The sequence below is a fragment of the Pungitius pungitius genome, chromosome 1, assembly GCF_949316345.1.
Source record: "Pungitius pungitius chromosome 1, fPunPun2.1, whole genome shotgun sequence".
Classification (NCBI taxonomy): domain Eukaryota; kingdom Metazoa; phylum Chordata; class Actinopteri; order Perciformes; family Gasterosteidae; genus Pungitius; species Pungitius pungitius.
The window spans coordinates 5,006,202-5,030,429 of NC_084900.1; the positions used below are offsets into that span (position 1 = coordinate 5,006,202).

The window sequence follows — 24,228 nt, forward strand, 5'->3', positions numbered from 1 at the left end:
GTCTGCGTGCGACAGACGAGCTCGAGGCGATGCGAGGGGAGCCAGGCGGAGACGCCTTCTTGGCTGCGGTGTCGGTGGCCACGTGTCTGTCTGGCTATTCGACTCGCTGAGTTTATACTATGACTCACTTAACCTCCCTCCCCCCCCCACCCCCCCTGCCCCCCCCCCCCCACCCCAACCCCCTTCCACACGTTCCATCCCACCCACGTGTAGTGAGAGTTGGCACCTTGTCTGAAAGCACAGAAGACTTCCAGCGTGTTGGTTCAGGTACATTGTCCTCTCGACCCCCCAAAAAAAATCTGCATTCATCGTTTTGCTTTGGTCCGTGATTTATCTTCCTCCTATTTCACACACGCGCATATGCCACCCCGATAAAACCCTGATTCTCCCCGGGTCCCATCCGAGCAATGCTGCCTTAAAGAGGATGGAGAGGGATCGCGGGAGATGGAGAATGGAGAAGGGATGGAGGAAGGGGAGAGGGCGCAAAATGCAGCCCGGGGGCCTCCGTCCTCATTCAGTCAGAGCACAGCAGGCGGGATCACACTGATCCCTTTTTGTCTTTTTTTTTTTTTTTAACCATTTGTATTTATATCATTACACCAAAGATCGGTTTCAAGACGGTGTCAGCACGTCAAAAAAACCCGTCAAAACCCGCCTCAGAAACATTTATTGCCAAAATTAGACATGCGAGGATTTCACATGGCGGTTGGACAGTAAGACAACGAGACAATGGACAACAAGACAAATAACATGACATTTCTGGAGGTTACCGGAAGCAGCGGCGTTGACTCTCTGTCCGTCAGACTGAGCAATTATAGTCAAAGTTCGCGTTCTGCGGCTTTCTCTCCGACGTCTTTTTAGGACTCCCGACACGAGCAGAAAGATGGGAGGGGGGGGGGGGGGGGGGCACAATGAGGGCGAGGTGACATTTCAAGAAGATCTTTTTAAATGCTTGAACTTTTCAAAAGCGGGAATCCGTCCGTCAATTGGAGTCTTTCAAGGAAGACGCAATGGTCTTAGAATACATGTCACCCACTTAAAAATGTTGAAGCATGGCGAGAAAAATAAAAAAGTAAATGTGCTTTTTGTCTCGTAGCTTTGATGAAATCAACCATTGGTTGTTAGGTGTTAAGAAGGTGTACAATTTTTAGTGTGTTTTCAGGTTGATATTTGTAAGATGAAATATTCCAGGAGACACATGTGACGTATTTAAATGCAGTGCCATCGGTTATACCCGCTACCGTTTTGATCAATTTGTGTCTGTCCTTGTTTTTTCAGCCTGTTCCTTTCACCGTCTTTGGCGGTCGGCCATCATCTCCACTCGCTTTCCACCTCCGAGACCGTTGTTTTTCTCTACTCGGTCTACGGGAAGCACATCAACATGCCGACGGCCTCCACGGCAAAGATAATCCAAAATCAAACATGAGGGGCCTCTGGGGCTCTGGCTGCATGTGCTCGTAAAGCCCATGGGAGAGCCAGTCATTCGCATTACTGTCACCATGACGCCTATATCCCCCCCCCCCCACACACACACACACACACACACACAGTATCTATTGTCAGCTGAATATTTGAGAAAATATGTATATCCTTCGATGGACCGATAAGCCCAGGAAAAATAAACCTGGCATCATAACAAAGTGTTTTCATCTAATACAAAATAAGTAGAATATGAAGTAGATTTAACAACTTTAGTTAGTGTGTTGGGAGACGAGTCGTTGTAAGATGCAGAATAGCGAGTGGCTTCCACCTACACTTTTTCCACCCACGGCCCTTGAGACGCTTTAGTTCAGTTCAGCCTTCGTTTACCCGCAGGCCAGATTGACTAAGAGACACTTCGTTGCACTCTGCTCTGCAGTGGACTCATCGGCTGAAAAAAAGCCATTCCAACTAAATGACGTAGTGCAGGCAACGGGATTAATGAAAGGAACTGGACTGCTTCCCCATTAGAGTAAATAAGGATATTCAGTCCCTGCAGTGATTTGAATGTCTGCTTTCAATCATGAAGTTCATCACAACGCGAGGTGAGAATGTAGAAGCCGTGTTGACTCTTTGCTTCCTATGAGTTTTAAGAAAAGTCTGCCATGGTATCCTGGCAACACAACCCAAGTTCAACGACCAATAGGAGCACTTTGTCGTTTTCGATACGCGAGGGTCTTCATTGACGTTATAGGGAAATAGGCCCTAAATCTGAAACTGCTCCAAAGACAATAGATGGGACGGGTTTATCGGACCCAAAAAGCCCCAAACATACCTTTTTTAAAAGCCATCCTCAGACGTATGCGTCCTCGGTTTGTCTTTGTCGTGGCGCTGGGCTTTTGATGTCAGGTGCCTGAGGGCCTGCCGACAGAGTCCGTGTTGCAGCGGTCGAACGTCCGGCGGTACCACCTGTGCATATCCAGGCGAACACGTATTGCGCGTCTTTTGTCGGTAACCTCATTACAGCCACCTCGAGTCATGTGACATCTGACCTCACGTCTTTGACCTCGGCCTGCTGACCCTTAACATGCCGTGGCTGAGCTGCGACGCCTGGAGCGCCTCGACACGCGATGACCCCGGCGAGTCCGAGCTCCGCTGATTTTCTCAGAAGGCGGGCGTGTGGAAACTCGCCTCCGGGCGCCCGGCGGCGGCCAACTTCAGTCGACTGTGCGAGGACTGACCTCTCGTCGCCCGCAGGCACACTATTGAGAAACAGCAAAGGTCAAGCACAGCACTAAGAGATCTACCATTTAAGTATCGGATCTCTGCTTAACCTCCCTTCCTGGGTTCTGTCCCTGTCTGTATTTATTTTTCAAAATGTACTTCATATCACTGCAGAAATACTACATTTTTCCACGGATTTGCTGCTAAATCCTGGAATTTGCTTGAGCTCCACAAAGCGGGATTCATCCAACATTCTTAGAGAGTTTTCTACGTGTTCTTGATAAAACAAAATGCCCGCAGTAGGAAGCTTAAGATATATTTATGTTGGCACCGCATCTATGTTTACTGGTGTTTTTTTTTTCTTCGAGCCGGAGTCCTTCTCTCTGTGGGGTTATTCAGCCTTCTCCCCCCCCCCCCCCACCCCCCCATCCCCTCTGCGCCTCAATTCCTCCTCGGCATCTCGGGCATAATCCCAAAGTCTAACATTCAATCAAAGGAGAAAGAAAAAAAAAAAGGATTCTCCTGGACTTGACCCGCCGATGCCTCCCAAGGGCGTCAGAAAGCTTCTTAGTAGAAGCGGCTTCGGCTGTTACGTAAGCAACGCCGCCCCCGCTGCCATACAGTTCAGTGGGGGAGTCGGGGAGAGGGGACCCAATGAGAGGGGGGAGTAACGAAGACAAAAAGGGAGAAAAAGAGAGGACGCAATGACACTGTGAAGCAGTTCCAGCCAAAGCCGGTCCCACAGGAGTCCTCATCCAACCCAACTGGGCCTCCTTCCGTCTACAACTCCCCCCCCGCCCCTGCAAATATGCAGCTTTGTTTCTCCCCCTTTTCTCCCTCGCCCATGCATCCATACTGAGAAAATGTAATCAGTGTGTCCTTCCCACTCACATGCGCGCAGGTAATAGATGTTTTCATTTGGCGTTTAATTACCTCGCATCCTCCCGATCGCATGCACGAGTCCTGGTAGAAAGCGATCACGATGGGGGGGGGGGGGGGGGGAGCTCGGCTCATCTCATCCCCCCCCCCCCCCCCCCCTGCCTCGCCGTTCTCAGTCTCCCACACATGTGCCCTGGAAGTAGATTAGTGACACCGATAAGCAATGCGTTTTCCTCATCATCAGTGAGGGATGCTCGTCGGGCGTGAGTGGGGGGGGGGGGGGGGGGGGTTGTTTTTCAGGTAATAAAAAGGGGGCTTTGCAACAACCAGCCCCGTTGGATCATTTTCATCCTGTATGCATTTATCTCTCTCTCTGTAGGACTGACAAAACAACCATCGCACTGGTTACAGAAAATAAACTTTCCATTGATCTTTTCAGTTATTATTCAAGGAAGATAGTCTAAACATTCCCTGGCTCTAGACACTTAAATGTTAGAGCCGGGGCCCGTTTTGCCGTTTTTCATCATCTGAATAATCCTTTATGATTGAAATGATTGCAAATTGAATATTGCAACTTACAGTTTTTTACAAGTTTTTTTTTATCAGACTGAAAAATCATAGAAAAGGTAGAAATGTAAAAGAATGACGATAGAAATGTTAACAGATGCAACTCTGCTAGCGGCAGCCAGCTGTCAATATCAGTAAACCCGCTCTAAAGCATACTATCTATGGTTAATTACACTTTATACTGGACCATTGTTTGACAAATCAACATCATGCTGCATTGAAGAAGACCAGAAACTCATGTCTACATTGTTTTTTCTTGAGTTCTGGGGTCATTATGTCACAGACTTCTATACAGTCGGACTTCTTTTTGCCTTCCGAGGAGGCCACAGAGAGAATGCACATGTGAATTGGCCTTAAATAAATAGGTATTTTGGCACTTTCCAACATATGCGTTGTTCATTGATCTTTAATCAAAGTGTTATCACCTTTGTACGGTTTGCAGTTTCCAGGCGTTCGAGGCAATAAAACGGTTGGTTGCCACGGGGATACATCGACACAGCAGCTGGCAGGTGCACAGCCGAGGTGCTGCTCCACCAATAAGGGGGGGGGAGGCAGAGGCAGGGGGGGACGAGACAACATCCCCCAGACTGTCGAGTTCCCCGCCCTCCCTAGGGCTGCCAGTGGCTGCTGCTCCCTGCCACACCGCGGATGTGTCAGCCGGCGCGACGGAGCCGACTCGCCGGAGCTCGCCGGGTCCGCGGCGGGCAGCGGAGCGTGAAGGGGCGGCGCCCCGGCGAACAGCTTCGGCTCCGTCTCGCCTCCACCTCGCCTGCCCGATGCTTTTTTTCTCCTTCGCTCTCCGTCAAAAAAAACCTCCGCCGTCAGGGAGGGGAAACTATCAGGAAAACGATGGGAGCAGTGCCGGAGTGCGAATTTAAAGGGGGGGCCTAATAGCCTCTGGGTACACGTCTGCTCGGAAATGATCCCAAAAACTCTTTTAGGGTTTGTTGTTTCTGCTCCTTTTGGGGTTTTAAAGGACCTTTGTAGCAGAGAAACGAGGCAACCAAAAATAACAAAACGTCCTACTTAGAGATAAAGGACACAGACACTACACTAAGTTTGTATAATTTTGCACATTTCAGTAAAAGTAACCCTTGCCGGGCCCGTGTTTGTGTGTTTCGTCAGGTGGTGGACCTGTACTGGGGAGCCGATCCGGAGGAGTGGGACAGTCCGGACCTGCAGCGGATCAGGATGAAACTCCTGGAGGAATGTCTGAAGACCTCAGCGGGACCTTGTTTCGTTGTACGTATCGCTGCAGGTCCACACTTTTTTTGTTTTTTTGTTTTTATTTCACTGCTGCGATGACATCACATCGCCGTGTGTCTGGAAAGCAAATCATGGAATTGGATGTCTGCTTCGGCTCTTTCTCTCATTACATGGCTCTATATATATATATATATATATATAAACTACCCTACACCAGCGAAATCCCATTTTTCTTTCCTTTAACATGTGCTGCTTTTTTTTTTTTTTTATAAATGCTGATTGAGCTTCGGAGGGTGCTGGAAATGTCAATAACTTCATCACTCCGGTATACGTCAATTTGCATTCAACGCGCCGGAAAGGTTGGTGATGATGAAAAAAAAAAGAATATTGAAGAAACTTCAACAAACGCCAGAGAGCGGGCAAGGAGAAAGAATCCTATCTGGAGGCAGCCTCATTGGAAATGCAGAGAGTCCATTTCAAAGCTAAAATTACACTCGGTATTAATGAGTCGTGTGAAGACCTGTGCAAAGGGGGCAGAGAGTGGCACCACGCATAATTACGGCTGACATTTGAGTTATCTTTTTGGCCACGTAAAAAAAATAAAAGAAAGTCGGAGAAAGGATGAAAGTAGGGGGTAGTGGGGAGGGAGGGAGGGGGAGGGGGGGGGGGTGGGCTGACAGGATGAGGAATTGATGGTGAATTATTGAAATGAAACAGATCCGATTCTGGAGGTTGAAATTGAGGTGAGAGATCACAGGAAGACATGATGCATTATGGGTAGGATGGGAGCCCGGTTCTCCGGGGAACCCAAGGCTGAGTCGACTCCCACCCCCCCCCCCCAAAACCCCCAAACATACGTTTGTGTGATTGGATTGATTTGAGCTCATTCCCAGGTCTTAAAAACCTTTAGCTTGCAGTTCCACAAAGCGACATCAAACACTTTGGGATAATCCCACATTTGGCTTGAAGGTCAGGGAGCAGCATGGGTGGGGTGGTGGGGGGGGGGGGGGACAGTGTGGTGCAAAAACACAGTTGACCACTTGAAAGGCTCTCTTTGGAGAATTTCTGCCTGATATTGCTGCATTTGAACATTTGTTTCACTAATAATGGCGGCAGTCTAGACAATTTGAGTCCTTTTTTTTTGTTGGTCCAGGCGAGATTTGATGACACGCTCTCTGAAGCTCATTGACACGCCGTGTGCAACACTACGCCGCCGCACAACGTGAGCTCAATCGGGCTAAATTGCGCCGCGACGAGCAGATCCCCCGACGAAAAGAAGGCGGGGCTTTTGTGTTCACTGCCGCGTTGTACACGCCGATTTCCTCCATTGCCGTCGGCCTCTCCGCAATTTCACCGCCTTAACCCCCCCCCCCCCCTCCCCCGACGACCCAGAGCAATAGCACGCAGCTCTTTGTTCGGGCTTCCCTCTCTCTCTCTCTCTCTCTCTCTCTCTCTCCTGCTTTCAAACCCAATAACACCTGAGCCAACACACATGCAACACGCACACGCGCCACCGCCGCAGGCCGAGAGGCCCCCGGTTCTAGGAGCAGCCTTTGGGCCCGTTTGATCGGCGACTCGGATCCTCGTTTCTGACAGTTCTGGGCCGATTCCCGGGGAGGGCAGGAGGGGGGGGGCAGAGATACACAACAATCAGCCACATGTCAGCGAGGGGAGGCTTCACAGGGCATCCGGCGCAGGGATCAGAGTGGACGCAACAAACGGAAGGGCGGAGGGGGAAAAAGAGGGAAGAAATCATCATATGCGCACTGATAATCGGTGTGAAAGGAACAGAGGCGCTGTGCTGGGCAGGAGGAGGAGCATGAAGGGGGAGGTTGAAGTTGGAATGACACTAACGCAGGAAATAGCGTAGTGTCGGTGTGTTCTGTGCAACAACCGAAATCCTCTTTGCACTCCTTTTGGCGGCATGAAGACGTCTCGCCTGGTTCCCCCTGCGGCGATCCTTCGGCGCGACGTCGAGGCAGACTGAACTCTACCTCTCGTCTCTACCTGGTCGCATTAAATTGTATCGTTTTCTCGCGGTGGGCAAGTGATCGTTGAGTCGTCTCAGTCCATAAGACGTCGGAAGGAATCAATTGCAGCGAGTGTTTTTTTTTTTTTCAAATGCCACGGCTGAACACATGGCCGGGTCGTTACACACACACACACACACACACAGAAACCCACACCTGGGTGAGGGGCGGGGGGCTTTTCTCTAACCTGTCGATGCAATAAAGCCGGTTACCATGGCGATCGCAGGGGTTGGCATGGTGACGGTGTCACTGACCCGGAGATTAAGCATGACAATGAGCCGTGACTGTTTATTTATTTTTTTTCTTTTTGACTTCTCAGGCTCAAATTCCCTCAGGTAAAAAAAAAAAAAGACAAAACATCCGCACTCGATCGATGCCTCGAGGGGGGGGGGGGGGCGGGGGGGGTAGATCGGCAAACAGCATCACTTCTTCGGGCTTTGTTCTTTCCGTTGGCTGCACGTGAGAGGATGGCTGAGCGCTCATTTCCTCTCTCTCCCTCTCTCTCTCTCTCTCTCTCTCTCCCTCTCTCTCCCTCTCTCTCTCTCTCTCTCTCTCTCCCTCTCTGCATCCGGTCAGCACGATGCAACTGTTTAGAGCCTCATGGTGGGTAGAAGGTCGAGGCCTCGGATTCCAGCAGAGAGAGAAGACGGTCTTCTCTGCATGTTGGTATCGTCTCTGCGTCCTTGCTCAAAATCCTCACGTCAGTATTAGACCGGTTGGAAAGCACACTTTAACTTTTCAACTGTGCTGTTGATAGAAAAAGTAAAAAAGCGTTGATTGTTTTTAGTCGATATGTCTTGTCAGGAACCATCATCTATTCACACCGGGTTTGACTTCCCACAGCCCCTTACAAGCCCAATCCCATTTGTTCCCCACCATGTAAATCTATAAGCGCACGGAGCCTTTCAATTATGTAAAAGCTCTTTTAATATCCTAAAAACAGCCAAAGCACCGCAGAGGTGGATTAGCGTCGACCCGGCGCCGCTCATTGATTTTTTTTTATCGGCTATTGGACAACAGCATGGTTTCACCTGGCTTCCTTCTATTTGACGTAGTACCAGTTCATAGTGAGGGTTCGACTCCCTCCTCTGTGAGTCAGCTGATCTCTCCAGGAGCCGCGTTGTCCGAAGCTTACGCGGCGAATATCAGGAACAGTTGACTGCGTGTTCCCTTGATTGATCGACCCGGCGAGTGTTTTGGACCTGTTGGTTCCTAACGTAGCTGTGTACATTACCTTAGACGCCTCTCCCGATCCGGCTCATCAGCTAAAGTGCACTTTAGCCGGAGTATAGAAGCCGGGGATGAAGAACCAAGAGGGAGGGAGCCAGAGGAGGGGGGGGGGGGGGGCTGGGGGGTGGGCTAAAGCCGGAAGACCGTTTTGGACGCCATCTGCTTTGCTATCGTCACTTTTAGCCTTTTCTTCTGCCTGTGGCTGCTAAGGTGTAATAACGACAACTACCCCCCGGCCCCCCTCTCAACGGCCAGACATGAGCGCACACACAAACACACACACACACACACACACACACACAGGGGTGAAGTTCTGTTGTCGTGCTGTAACCCATTTCATATGGCCTCATTCCAGGTCCACTGTCCGGCAGAATGCAAAACCTTTAAAACCTCTCTCTCTCTCTCTCCCCCCCCCCTCGGAGCATTACCGTGGTCGAGCCCAGCGGCTCCATCCTCTATTGATCCATCACTGCAGCACCGTGAGTCATACCAGGCCGTCCAACTAGGGAGGAGGGGACATGCGGGCCAGCATCAGGGTTCTGTCCCGTCTCACTTGGGTCCTTTGTCAAGTCTTTACCAATGTTAGTTTGCGATATACTCATAGTCACAAGCCAATCATTCATAATTAGTTGACCCCCCCCCCCCCCCCCTGAAACAGCAACTTCAAGTGCGGCATGTTAGCAATTCCGGCTAACGAGCTTATTACTAAAAGCAGAGATGACGCATCGTAAGCTCTGCTAATGGTTTTAAATGGGATGCACTTCCAGGAGTCGTAGTTTAGTCATGTTCCTGTAACGTATTTACATTTTAATTTGCTCAAATTAGACATTCGCGCATGGCTGACGGCCAGATTTAGCATCAGGAGAAAAAATCGGAGCGAAAGAATCAGTTATAATCTGGGTTTCTTGGACTTCTTCCTTTTGTGTCCAAAAACGTCCGAATCAACATACGTTTCTGGTGAGGGAAACAAAAATGAAACTCATCTTTTAATGCAACTACTGAATGGTGCACCTGTCACTTGAAACAATCATGGTTGGGATGTGGCCCGTGATCATTCCTGTCAATCGCAAAGCGGGATGGTGAGCAGCTTGCCCCGATTATCCATTAAGCTCTTTTGTTTTGGCAGGAAGGGAACACACAAAGAGGGAATCCCTTTCATTTCCTCCTCTACTTATTTGACAGCTTGGCTCGTGTTGTGTAATTAAATCAGCTCCGTTGTCTTCTGCACTTGAATATTCCAGTCACAAGTGGGCCGTTGGTCGTCATCTACTACAGTTCTCCTTTGAACCCTCTTGTTTTATTGCAAACACTTTAATATTCAGGGGATTCAAAATCAGATTAATACATTTTCGCCCCTTGGCTTCAGTTCAATGTGCAGTTCCACTGCTTTTTGGGATACAAAATGCAACATTACACCTCCGCCTCCTAAACAACTGCTACTGTACACGAAAACCTTCAATCAAAATAGCCAGGTCAGGTCGCGTCCCGAGGCCGTCGCTCAAAAGCGTTTGCATAGACGCCCGGGAGGGGGGGGGGGGGCGAGACTCATCGGAGCTTACAGGGGACATGCCATGTGGAGTGGGTGATAATAGTGGGATGTAAAGGCCACTGTTTAATTTGATGATGTCTAATCGTGCAGCTGAGTGTTCCAGTTTTTACGGCTGAGGCGATTGGTTGGGATGGGCTTTGGTGGGCAGGAACGATGATGGGGATGATGATGATGAGGATGATGATGTCAGTGGCCGTGACGAAAGACAGCATTTGCTTAAGAGCACAGAAGCACAATTGAATCAAATTTCACGCTGTTTGATTCTCACAAATCTACATTCCTCACTTTAATTAATGCATTCATTTCTTTTCATTTAAAACAGTCCCATCTGCTCATACCCTTCATACTACCGACTGCCAACGCTGCGTATTTTATAACATCAGCGTGTCATCCACACATTTGCAGAACAAACGGGCTCTTTGCTACCAAATAAATTGCAATGACATTATCGCAGAGTTGGCTTTAAGTCTCGAGCGCGAACTAAATAGCAACAGCAATGCGTTTCATTTACGTTTTTTTGGGGGGGTTTTACTTTATCTGGCTTCAGCGCGCCAGTGTTTTTCTGCAATTGCACACACATGTTTGAAGAGGGCTAAATTATTTGTTTCTTCGATCCGTACCATGTGGTGTAAAGCCGTCTCCCTCCGTGTCAGCTACGCCCCTGATGCCACCAATTGGCCTTTGCAGGCCCCAACGGCTCCGCAGTTGCACCCCGAAGGCCCCCGAAAATCGCACAAGTGTACAACGTTTCTTTGCCTTCCGTTCCTTTCCTCGCTCCAGGGTCTGGTGGGAGAAAAGTACGGCAGCATCCGGGTGCCGGGGGAGGTGGAGTCGGCGGAGTTTGAGATGATCCTGGACGCGGCGGTGGAGGCGGGGCTGGACACGCACGTCTTGGAAGAGTGGTACTGCAGGGATGAAAACTCGGTGCCACCTGCATACTACCTCAAACCCAAGGCCCAGATGCTCAAGAACTACCAGAACTCTGTGAGTCCGGGTATAACGTGCGTTGTTTGGGTGATGGATTAATGTCCCCGAGGTCCGTGCTCCGTGCATAAAAGGCTCTTCGAGGAGCGCATTCACAAATCCTGCGCTTTCATGTTTGTTCGCAAATTGACAAGTCCTTCAATAACAACCTTCAGCTCGGGTTCATTTGAAATAAAACCATTAATCTGGATTAGCTTCGTATTGTCGGGCCAATTTAGGCTGCGAGGACTATTTAGAAAGGAAAGTTTCACACTTTCCAAATATCTCAAATTCCCTTGGCATTTCAGAAAAAACATAAAAGAGGTTGATTACACCAGTTTTAGATCTTCAAAAAGCAATCCAGCCCACATTACCCACTCATTCTAAATGAATGTCTCTCACATTAAACACTAATCAATATTCCCTTTCGCACTTCTAAGAAAAAAAAAAACGAGCCCATTCCCTCGGTTGATATTTAAGCTGTGAAGTCAGGCCGCCCCTTCTCCCTCCGTCCCGCCCAGATGGAGTCGAGCAGCGCAGCCAAGACCAAGAACGACAAGGCCTGGCGGAACGTGTCGGAGGAGATCAAGAGGATCTTCCGCACGGCGGTGCTGCAGCTTCAGGAGAAGGGGACCATGAAGAGCGCCGAGGCGAAGAAATTCCTCTGCTCCGGTGAGTCTCGGCGCGTCGCGTCTCTTCTCCGGGTGACGTCTTTTTCGAGTAGACGTCAGCATCACTGTCCGGTCGCCCGTCCATCTGGTTTGTGGAATTGTTCATTTCAAGATGAGAACTTTGATAAAGGCGACTTGTTGAAAACAAGTGAACAAGTGTCTGAACTATAAACTAAATTAAATCTCAAGGACTTCTATGAATTCCTGCTAAAAAAAATGTAAGAAATCCCAAAGTATGATGGATACTTCCTGTGATAATTTTCACACTTTTTTGACTTTCACAGACTAACAATTTTGTATTTATATATAAGAATAAATTGCAGATAGAGATAGAAGATTAAATAAGTGAATGTCACCATACATCTCCAAGAATTCATACCTTTTCTTATAGTTGTAACAGTGTAAATTGGGTGAAAATCATATTTACATGCCAGGATCAACGTGAAACCACACAACTGGAAACAAAGAAAGCGGTTGATAGGAAAATCCTGATTCTTCAACATCAATTCTCACGGGGATAGAAAATGACACGGCAAAAGTTGTGTTTCTAATGAGTGAGGCCGCTTTGTAGGTTGTCATCCTGTCGGTAAATTGGTCGCAAAGAGATGAGATGCAATTAGGATCCGTCAGACTCACCTCAGCAGATGACAGAGATTGATCAGATTTTATTTTCTCCTCTCGGTAATTAATCCAAACGGTGTTTTACGATGACAGGAGAAAAAAATGAAAAGACTTTTCTTCTTTTTATTCCTGTTTTTAAGTGTTAATTATTTATTATGACAGCAATTATTATGCTAATTGTGCTGTGTCACGAAAACCACAATTTATCTTTCATTGTGCTATTTGAAAATACAAATTATTGTAAATTGTTGAAGCTACAATTCTGACATTTTGAACAATTCCTCCCAATGTTTATTTTCACTTTCAAATAACCTGTTCAAAGCATCTCTTATTCTCAGACCTTCACCGTGGTAGATGATTCAAGCGAGACGTCCCTGTTTTATAGGCCCGGGTGTGTTCCGATGGAGCGGACACAGCATACAACCTCTTTCACGGTGAAATAAACAATAAGCTAATTAAGGAAGTTTTATCATTTCACATGAAAAAGGAAGACAGGAAACGGCCCTTTTTATACACTCTAATTGGGCTTCAAGCAGTTGTGCCGTCTCCAGATACTTTCATTTTTTTTCACTTTTCTCGCCCCCACCTAATGAATAGGCTTCCATGTGAGCCCAACCACGCACGAGGTGCTGGCAGAATTTCAGTCAGCCGGCTCTTTGTTGTTGTTTGGGAGAGCGTGATGAAGTCCAGCAGCGCTGGCTTCGTTTCCTCTAGAATTAGCCCAAGAGAAGTTGATCTAATCCGAGGCCACAGGCATCTGTTCCGTTGCTCTTGAAAGAAATCGGAAAAACGTACATCAGTAAGATGTTTATCTTTAAAGTTGAACACAACAATCCGGAGGCCATTAAGTCTTTCGTAGGTCTTGAGTTTTTAAATACGGAGAGGTCGAGGGAGGCTTGACTGCTATCTCTCTCTCTCTCTCTCTCTCTCTCTCTCTCTCTCCTATTTCAGCCTTGGAGGACGAATTAGACTTCGCCCTGGGGAAACAAACTCCCGCCTTCCTCAAGAAATGCGTCTGCTACATCCGCAAGATCGCCAACTTCGACCGCTTCGCCAAAATCCCCGAGATGACCCGATACATGGACACCGTGGTCAGCGAGGACCGCGTCATGCGCAACCAGGAGTCCTACGAGCGGCTGCTGAAGGTGCGGGACGAGTTCATCCCCACGGTCGTCGCCGCCTCCAACCTCCGCGTCTACTCGTCGGTCACACACTGCGACATGAAGTTGGGCTACTCCCAAGAAGTGGAAAGCCACTACGTGGAGGGCCTGTGTAAACAGTTCTACGAGGACATGGTGGACATCATCCAGGCCACGGTGCAGCAGAACCTGGGCGCGGAGACCGACCCGCTGTACGACGAGATCCTGCAGCACCTGTCGCTCTGCAAAAGCTACGCCGAGCTCTACCAGTTCAAGGCCGAGTCGTTGGATTACGTGCAGGAGTACCTCTCGCCCTCCAAGGGGAGCAGGATGAGCCCCCTGGTGGTGTACGGGGGGCCGTGCACCGGGAAGACGCTGCTGCTAGCCGAGGTGGCCAAACAGGTGAGGGGTGGGGGGGTGGAGGGAAGGCAAGCGTTCATCTCCTCTCATGAAGCGCCCCCATCTGCCCGTCTGCCAAAAGACGGCACGTGAGGCACACCGCACAACCGCATGTGACCTTGCAGGCTTGCTTTTTCTGCCTCTGTGTGTGTGTGTGAGCATCTGTCAGGATTTCTGCGAAGATGTGTGTGCTTTTCCTCCGTTCATTCTCCGGCCGATGGGCGCGTCTGCCATCTGGCTGCCCGGCCACGTTAGGATCACGCCACGGGCGAGGCCACACGCAAAACAAAACACGCAGGTCTACAGCAGCCCGCCCTGACCTCTCGCGTCCTTTAGATGCTACGAGGTGCTGTAACAGCAGTGCAGCAATGATCACACATAAGCAGAGATGGAGATAGCGGAGGAGGAGGTGGGGAGCGAGGACGAGGGTTGAGTAGCAGGGCCGTGTGTCTAGTTTATAGTTATCAGGGAAATCAAAACCCTCTTTTCGTCCAGATTTATGTGCCTTGTTCTTTCTAATATTCAATTTTCAATTGTCCAGTTTTACAAGTGAAACTGCACCTACTTTTGTATTACAATTCAAACCAGTCCACCGAGACTAAAGGAACCCAACTCAAAACGTCATCAAACAATTGACATAAAAACTTTAGGTTTACAAAAAAAAAACCTATATGTGTATAGAGAAAGGTATTTATTCACAATTTAAAAAAATGTTATGCATGCTAAAAAGAGACACACTTTAATGAATGTGCTGAATGTAAAACCAAATGAGAAAGAGGAGGATAATTACAGAGTTATGAGATGTTATATTTGGAGCTTTATTCTTTTCAGCTCACCACAGTATGATGTAATAAAACTAGTTGTTAACTGAGCTACTGTAGCATAACAGCGTTAAAGTAAATTGCCAGAGCTGGAATGAGTCTCGCTGAATTTACCACCAGGTTAATAACGTTTTGTAGACTTTCCTTTTTGTTAGGTTGTAATAGTGTGTTTGATTTAATGCATACGTATCGACAAAAGCTATATTGATGTTTAAAGGTGTATAATCTTGCCTTTCTTTAAAAAAAAGTATATTTTCACTGTATTCAATTGAACACATTTGTACATAATCCATATTCTATTCCAATAACTTTCTATTTTGAAATTATAAAATCAACCAATTGATGAAAGTCAAGAAGGCTGAAGAATGCTATGAGTTCCGTTTTACAGTCATCTGTAAAACATTTATAAGTGTAAATGAATCTGTGTCGCTCTCTTCTTCTTCTTCTCTCTCACACATACACACAGCTAAATGGGGCGCAGGCATCATCACTATTGCCCTAAATGTGTCAAATAATATCTTAATGTCTCCTCAAATCTCAGCTGGGCTGTTAAATGAATTCATGAATGGAAGCCTATTGGACTCATTCGTCGAATGTATTTAATGATTTGAAGAAATCATATGATTTATTAATTGATAATAATTACTTTGAGAACATCTAAGGGGGATTCAACTTGAACGATGTTGATATTTACACAAAAGTTTCATGCAGCACACACTATCTTAAGATAAAACATTACATGCTGAGCTAATCAGCCCTTCTCTAAGCTGTTAAAATAATAATAAGTTCACTGTAGAATTGTGATTATTCTTGTTGTTTTGGTCAAAATAATTTCAATGCAAGTACAGTTAACTAACGAATGTCTGAAAGTGTTCACTATTTTAACATCTGTTAGGATCTTTTCTATGTAATTCCTACTAACTATTATATATGATATTCAATTGTGGACTATTTAGTACTTATCTATTTGATAATTAAACTCTACATATTATAACAGCCGTCTCTAATGCTCTTTTTCAGGCCTACACATGGCTGCAGAAAGAGATGGGCCCTGAAACCGACCCGGTGGTTATTGTCCGTTTTATTGGCTCCAGCCTGCTCTCCACCGACCTACGAACTCTCCTCCAGAGCATCTGTGAACAGATTGCAATAAACTACCGCTGCCTGATTCACTTTTTGCCTAACAAGATCCAGGAGATGAAGGAGCTCCTCATCAACCTCCTCGGGGAATCTTCATTCCACCGGCCTTTGGTCATCGTCCTGGATGCCCTCGAGCAGCTCTCCGACGCGGACGAAGTTCGCAAGCTGTGGTGGCTCCCCATACATCTGCCTCGGACGGTTCGCATTGTAGTCTCAACGTTGCCCAACAAACACGGCATCCTGCAGAAGCTTCGACAGCTCATCCACGATGAGGGGTATTACGTGGAATTAATCCAGAGGGACCGCAAAGTCTGCAGCCAAACATTAAAACAGCAATTGCTGGGGGTGAAGCGAAAGGTCACCTCGGGCCAACAGATATATGTCAACGAGGCACTTTCCAAGTGTACCTTGCCGATGTTTGTCAACCTCATCTACAGAGAAGTCCTCCATTGGAGGTCTCACAAAGATGTGGATGACAGGTCCCTGTGCTCCACAGTGCACGAAAGCATCGAACAGCTCTTTTACTCGGTGGAAAACAAGCTGGGTCAACGATTTGTCTTTCGAGCTTTAGGGTATATCACCATGGCCAAGGCGGGCCTAACCGAAGTCGAGCTGGAAGATATTCTATCCCTTGATAACATAGTTCTTGGGGATGTCATTGTAGCAACATACCTCAAAAACCCCTTGAGGATCTCTTATGATTTGGTTGCAAGGCTCAAGGAGGAGCTGGACGGCTATCTTGTGGAACGCCAGGTGCGCAACGTCACCTTGATGGTTTGGGCCAACAGACACCTGCATCTCATTGCTCAGAAGCTGTATCTCAGCAACGAGGAAGACGTCCATCAAATGCACAGCCTCCTGGCTGAGTACTTCCTGGGGGCATGGTCGGGAGGCAGGAAGAAGATCTTCACTTACGATAACAACCATTTCACTTCGCTGAATATATCTCACCACAAAAACCCCCACCTTCAGCAGGCCCAGGAAAAAACGTCCTCTGACAAGTACTCATATGACAGACAGACTCCAGAGCAGCCTTGGGTGTTCCAGTGCAATCTTTTAGAGCCTGACATTTTTTTTGTCAACCATAGGAAGATGACAGAGCTGGTGTACCACCTCACCAGGAGTGGGCGCACCGATGACCTGATGTTTGGTGTGATCATGAACTTTAGCTGGCTGTACACAATGATCAAGATCGGCCAGTTTGAAAAGGCTTTGACAGACATTGACCTAGCTTACAGCTACACCCAAGAGAAAGAACTGAAGTTCTTGGCCACCACTCTCCGTTGCATCAAGGTAAAAGTGCTGAAGAACCCAGCATCGCTGTCTGCAGAACTGCAGCAAAGACTTCTGCCAGTCGTCACCTCCCTTCCCAAACTCAGACACCTCCTGCTGGAGTGTGACAAAGATGGCCCGAAGTACTGCTCCATTGTGCCTCTCCACTCCTCTATGGACGTCACCTACAGTCCAGAGAGGCTTCCTCTGTGCTCTAGCTACATGCAGATTGTGGAGATCTTGCCCACTCTAGCCCCAAACATAGTTCTTGTGGCCCTGGAAGATGGGTCCGTCAGCACCTGGGATGTAGAGAGTAGACAACTTCAAAGACAAATCGACACAGCCAGATCCGTTGTGCTCGGGATCAGGCTAACAACTGACGAAAAGTATCTGGTCGTGGCCACAACCAAAAACACGTTGCTCATCTATGATAATCACAAGTCCTGCCTTTTATCGGAGGTCGAGATCAAGGGGTCCAAGCATGGTGGTGTCACTGGTGGGGTGGCCTTCATCAATGGCTACACTTTGTCCACCCACCATGCATTGGCTTGGCTTGAGGCTAGTAAAGAAGTCAATGTCATTGACCTGCTGTACGGGTGGCCTCTCTACCAGTTCCATTGCTGGTATGAGGTGACTTGTGTCCAGTGCTCTCCAGATGGAATGTACGCCTTCTGTGGACAGTACCTCAACACTGCTACCGTCTTTCATCTAGGAAATGGGGACAAGTTGGCCACTATGACCTCTGAGTTTTCTGGGGGATTTGTAAAATCCATTCTAGTCCTGGACACCCTAAGCCAAATGGTGATGGTTGACAACGAAGGCAGTTTGTCAGTATGGAACACCAAAGAGATCTCCAATCCACGTCTAATGGAGGATTACGACTGCAGAGGCGATGACAGTGAAGTGGTGGGCATCGAGTTATCGGAAGACCAGCGCTCCATTCTCATTTGCAAGGCGAGAAGTATCGAAGTTCTGGACACAAAAGTATGGAAAATGGTGGAGAAGTTTAAAGCCAAACGGACGGAGCGCTTTGTGGCTGCTGTTCTCTCGAAGAGTGGACAAAGCATCGTGGCCTCCATGGAGAACACGTCCTCCATCTTCGTCTGGAGAAGGGACAGTGGGCAGTGCATGGCTAGTCTGATTGAGATCTCAGGGGCTATCGTCAAACTCATTAAATCAACCCACCACAACCTGCTCCTTTCTGTTGCCAGCAGTGGCGTGCTGTCTGTTTGGGACATTGATATTATAACCGCCATGTCTAATATTGACAAAACAGGCAAGAAGATCCAGACCTTGCAGCTGTCCGGCAGAGAGGATTATGTGTTTACTATGGACGGTTCGGAAGCTGTCCACAAGTGGAACTTCAGCACTGGCTTTATTGAGACTGTCTTTAAGCATGAGGGCATAGTGGAGAACTGTGTCCTAACCTCCTCAGGGGATCTCATGGTGACATCAGATGACAAGTCCAGTCAGTACATCTGGCAAACCACCACCGGAGAAAACATCTTTCGCATTAATGGACAGAGAATATCGCAGCTGCTAATCACCCACAACGACCAATTTGTGGTGTCCCTGTGCGAGCAGAACGCATCCAGAGTCTGGAGGCTCGGGACCGGGCACAAAGTGTGCAACATCTTGGTCACCCTCCAGAATGCACTCGTCACCACAGCAAACACCTTCCTCGTGGGAAGCTCCAAAAACAAGCTCCTCGCTGTCAGCCTGTGGTCGGGCAGCGTGTCCAAGAAGTTTGTGTGTGACGATGGCATTAGCATTGTCAACTTCAAGCTCATTCCTGACTGCCCCGACTGCGTGGTGTTCATCACATCCACAGAGACCGTCTTCATCTGGAGTGTGGCGGATGAGTCAGTTTGCCGACGGGTCCAGCTGCCAACCAATTTCCTCAAAAATCTGGAGGACTTCCAGATCTCTCCCAATGGGAAAGTAGGAATTGTGTCCAAAGGTGACGAGAATATTAATGTCCTGGATCTTCACAGCGGGAAGCTGAGGCTGGTCCATGCCGCTGGTATAATTTGGCGTCAGAAATTATCAAGAGATGGACGTTATCTCGTCTACGTTTGTTTCCGGAACTGCGACGAAGACGACGACGCCGGCGTTGTGTCCAATCTGATCGTGATGCGCCTCGCCGACGGCAAGAGCATCGGCACGTGCTCCCTCTACAAGACGCCCACTTTCCTGTGTCTCTCCCAACGAGCGCTAAACATCATCATTGGCTTCGAGGACGGAAGCATCGGCACGTACACGGTGGTGGATCGCGTGGACGCGGCCCTCAAGATAAAGATAGCCACCTCCAACAGCCGACAGATTGTCAACAATGCCTCGCAAAAAGTGCGTCCCAGATGTGGCAACCATTCGTTCAAGACCGCCGCCGACTGCACCTGGAGAGAGTCCACCGAGGTCTTCTCCAGGGACAGTCCCATCAACGTGTCGGACTCCGGGGAGGGCGAGTCGACCACGCCGACGAAAAAGACTGAACTGATGCAGTGACGAGCGGAGGTGAGAGTAGCAGGTGTCAGGGCAGGCAGTTAGAGGGAGGTGACGACAAAGTTTTGAATCTCTGGGGTTGCAGTTGATTCTTGTTTACAGCCACGTGATTCAGCTGCAGATGTCAGCCCTCTGGGTAGTTAATGGGCCGACCGTATAAACGCTGCACTCAAATGATGTATTACTTACTTCCAACTTATGATACAGTTTCTTTTTGTTTTCCTCTCGAAGACTGTTAGAAAAATACTGTTTTTGAAAAGAAGAGAATTGTGAATTCTGTGAGTATTAGTTTGCCATTATGTCTTGCCTTTTGCATTTGAAGAACAAAGTTATTATTCAAATGTCTTCATCAAACATTTTCAAAGCCATTCCAGTGATCTTAGCCACTTTCATTGTACATTATCTTTATTTACATCGTGCACATTAAGCCATAATCTCCAAGAGTAGATTTATGTTTGTATCAAAATCTGTCGGTACTGTAGAAAAAAGCAAGAACAATGAACATTTGTACATATCCCTCTATGGCTGCTGCAATTTGTGCAACTCCTTAAAATGTTATGTTGTGCTTAATGCAATCAAAGTGAGTGCCTGGAATTTTAATGTTATTTATGTGCAGATTACAAGATTTATGAAAATGCAGGGAATTTGTAAACACGGTACACACACAGTTACATAATACTTGCATTGATGTTAAATCTAAGCGGTCGGTGTACAAAAACCCAGTCAACAACCCGAGAGATCGATGGCATTGCTCTTTGTAATTAAATTGTTGTAGAAATTTCACGGAACAGTTTACGGAAATTTGGTGTAAATTTACCTGCAGTTCCATCGGTCTGTGTGCTGTTTGTGTTAAGGGAAATACCACTATCGAGCATACAGTGTAGCATAGCACCATACACAGTCACGCCTTAACCAGTGTAATTGCTTTAGGTTCAGTGGAGTTTATTCAAATGTGTCAGTAGAAAAGGACAGGAGTGATTTCCTCAATGTTTCACTGAAACACCTTGGTGAATATATTTAGTGGTTTAGGCAGTAGATGGAAGCACTTTATCAGTGGTTTGTGATAAATGACTAGATTTATTTATTTGAAACATTCTATAAAATGTTTGAAGTGATCTAGAAGTTGTCTTAAAATAGGTACTGGAAATGCCTTCAAAATACAAAAGGCCATCCTGGTACTCGCGGTATACAGTTAAGTCACTTGAAATGCTACAGTTGCTCTCTCTCTATATATATATATATATATATATATATATTTGCCTAGTACCAATTCAAAATCAAGATGCTGTCATCTTAACAGCTGACAGCAAAGACAGGACATTTTGAAATATATGGGATCAATACAATTTTATGCTTGTTTAGAAGTAATTTCAATACCTTTGGTTGTATATCAGCTTTCGTAAACCTGTGAAAAAAATGAATTTGCATGGAAAGAATTGGGAATGTAAAGATAAATAGACATATACCAATAATATAATTAATGGAAGCAAAATAATATTGCATAAATTGGCTTCAGGGTGTTCAAAGCAGAAAAAGTTACAGGTGAAAAAAAATATTTTTAAATATTAACTTCATTTGTTATTATTTTTGCACAAATGCTATTATTTCTACAAAGAAGAAAAGGTTTTCCTTACATATTGTTTACTAGGAGGGTATATCTCCTAATCTTTTCTACCCGTATGTAACTACATGGGAACAGGCTGAAATAAAAGCTCTTTAGATCTGGTGTGCTGACAATCTGCTGGCAAAGCACTCATCTATGAAGCTGTACCTCGCAGGTGCCCTAATTGCTTTTTAAGCATGTCTGTAATAACCCAAAACGCGATTTTGAACTCTCCGATGAGACCAATCATCAGCCAGGCATGATTGAAAACCACACACGTACACTCTGACATATACTTTCTAAGGGCTATTCCATCTTATTTAATGTTTACTAGTTTTGAAATGTCGAGATAGTGGCCCTTCGATCATTTTAAAACCGGGTAGCAGCATCAAGCTTTAACATTTTATTTCCCTTAAAACTTAAGAATTTTTAAATAAATAAAAAAAATAAAGATATTATGTAATTGCCAAAGTCCCGATTATAGTTTGTGTTTTTATTTCCTTTGACTGTCTCATTTGTTTTTTGAGGCTTGTACTGTAATGATATTGTTAATGAGATGTTTCAGTGTTCTACTGTGATTATGTTTATGATAGAGACAATGTGCTATCTTTGCTAAAAAAAAAAAGTTTAAAAATATATTGGAATGCCAGTTCAAGAGTATATTTGAATGTGTCCATATGGAAGCCAGTTAACGTTATTATTGTATGTTAAGTAACTTGAATGACGTACATGTTTGCCACTCATCGTTGACATACTGGTATACTGAATGTTTCTATTGTATTCTTTGTACTGTCAGGACTGACTTACCTGTTTAGAGATTTATATTTTCATAAATGTTGTACTTTACATTTTGTTACGGAGTTGTTTAACTGGAATTCCAAAAGAAAAGAAACTTATGTCTGAAGCAATATGAAACTAGTGTGTATGCATCGTTTGTATGAAACATTTTAATGTAATAAAATGGTTCACTTTTTGCCTCCACTCCACCGCCTGTGAAGCCGGGTTTTTTTTATTTTTTTTACACCCTGCTTTTGGACACAAAAGCATTTCATTTACTGCCTTTCGACTTCAAAGATAACAACAAACGGATGAGAGTAAACTTGTCAAATTGGCTACAATTAGCCCATCGCTGATGCACGGGGTGGCTGCAAGTAAAGTTGCAAAGCATGCTGGGTGGAGGGGAGGGGGGGGGGGGGCGAGGCCCGGGTTCTTTCACGGATCAGATAGCGCTGACGTTGCCGACAGCCTCTCCTACACACACACACACACACACACACACAGCACAACACAGCTGTAAAACGATGTGATGGGCCAGTAATTGCTCTTCTGCGCTTGATGCCGCGAGCCAGACAAGCGTGGTGAATATTTCTCCAACACCGGACGGCATTGTCATTGTGATTAGGCGATGCCTGTGCGGGGGAGGAGGGGTGGGGGGGGGGGGGGGGCACCTGTGCGCCGCCCTGCGCCAAGACACACACACGCGCGCGTGCACACACAGGCACACAAACAAACAAAATCAAACTTGCAAGGCAAACACATCCCGGATCAAGCTGCGATTGGCCAATAAAACCCTGTTGCTTCGGGCTACCGTTTTAATTTCCCAGCGGTGTCGCTCCAAGCCAACGCGCGTGTGTGTGCGTGTGTGTAACTCCCTTCTCCACGGCAACCTCAGGTCCACAGCGGTGACGGGCCTTGGTCCCGCCTCCCATTGTAGTGACGGTGAGCTCATGTCTGTTTGGCTACTGGGGCCCGCTCCCAGTCCTTATGACAACAAGGGCTGGACTATCGCAGGCGCATTCCACCTGCAGCGCCGCACAGGCGCGTGATTACACTGCTCGTTGTGTGGAGCGGGAGGTCTCCACAGGTCAAAGCGTGTGTGTGTGTGTGCGCGTATGTGTATGTGTGTTGGTACAGTAGGGCATTGTCTCTTATTTACTCAGGCCTAGAATAGCCTCTTCTTTGTCAACTGCGTTTACTCTGGAAGGCCGGGGGCCTCCTCCTTTAGTCATCTTTGCAATATTTCCACCGTAACGCTTGAGGAATAGCTCCAAATCCTGTGGTTGGAGTGCGAGACGTGCGCGAGGCTCAAGGTATAACAGATCCAATCGCTCCGAGGAAGCAACCGTCACTCATTTTCATCCATTTCAACCTCAGCTGGGAAAGATAACTACCAACCCCCCCCCCCCCCCCCCAGCCCTGACCTGAAACCCCTGGATATGCTGGGGCGAGTGGGGGGGGGGGGGGGGGGGTCGACGATCTGCGAAAGGCTTCTTTGCTCCACCTCGGTTTCAGGTGAACGATGAGAGAGAGAGAGCGTTGGGTTCGCTCTGCGTTGTGGAGGGCAACAGATGACTGGAAGTTAAAAGCTCCTAAAGCGCAAATGTTTAATCCATTGTGTTACTCTTTACTGATCAGTGAATCATTACAACTAAGTGCTTTTCCCGCTCGGTAGATTGTAGATAATGAGACTGTTTTACAAGGCCCAACTCGAGGAATGAACAAAGTCCAATTATTTTTTCGGGCAGACTCGAGTGTCGACGCCCCGACACAAAGGAGTTCAGCAATGTTTGACAAGGAATCAAAGGTATCAACGTTTTGGAATGAACGATTATTAAGATGAAAAAGGATGATGAAAGCATCAAGATTTTGATCTGAGGTCACGTGTAGCCATGGTAACAACTAAGTTAAGTTCTCTGAATCCTTGATTGGTATTTTCATTGAAAAAAGATTTTTCCGCGAGCTGAATGTAGATTCTCGAAAACTGGGAAACAGTATTTGACTAAACCGTCCAACCACAAAGTTCATTAAGGGGAAGTTTAAACCTGCCGTGTCACGCCGTTGTCATGTTTTGTTTCTCACCGGCCACTTTATTAGGTACCCCATGCTAGTAACGGGTTGGACCCCCTTTTGCCTTCAGAACTGCCTCAATTCTTCGTGGCATAGATTCAACAAGGTGCTGGAAGCATTCCTCAGGGAGTTTGGTCCATATTGAC

General features: G+C 47.0%; 1 protein-coding gene across 3 annotated transcripts in view; it reads left to right on the forward strand.

The window, feature by feature from the left end:
- Positions 1 to 22,219, forward strand: part of LOC119222482 (NACHT and WD repeat domain-containing protein 2) — a 31,223-nt gene extending 9,004 nt beyond the window's left edge. For all 3 annotated transcript variants that reach the window (XM_037479191.2, XM_037479192.2, XM_037479190.2), the window contains exons 4-8: positions 5,215 to 5,331; positions 10,885 to 11,088; positions 11,589 to 11,739; positions 13,311 to 13,900; positions 15,739 to 22,219. In XM_037479191.2, the coding sequence (XP_037335088.2) occupies positions 5,215 to 5,331; positions 10,885 to 11,088; positions 11,589 to 11,739; positions 13,311 to 13,900; positions 15,739 to 19,635 (4,959 nt within the window). In that variant the 3' untranslated portion in view covers positions 19,636 to 22,219. The remainder of the gene's footprint in view (positions 1 to 5,214; positions 5,332 to 10,884; positions 11,089 to 11,588; positions 11,740 to 13,310; positions 13,901 to 15,738) is intronic.
- Positions 22,220 to 24,228: the final 2,009 nt, after the last annotated feature.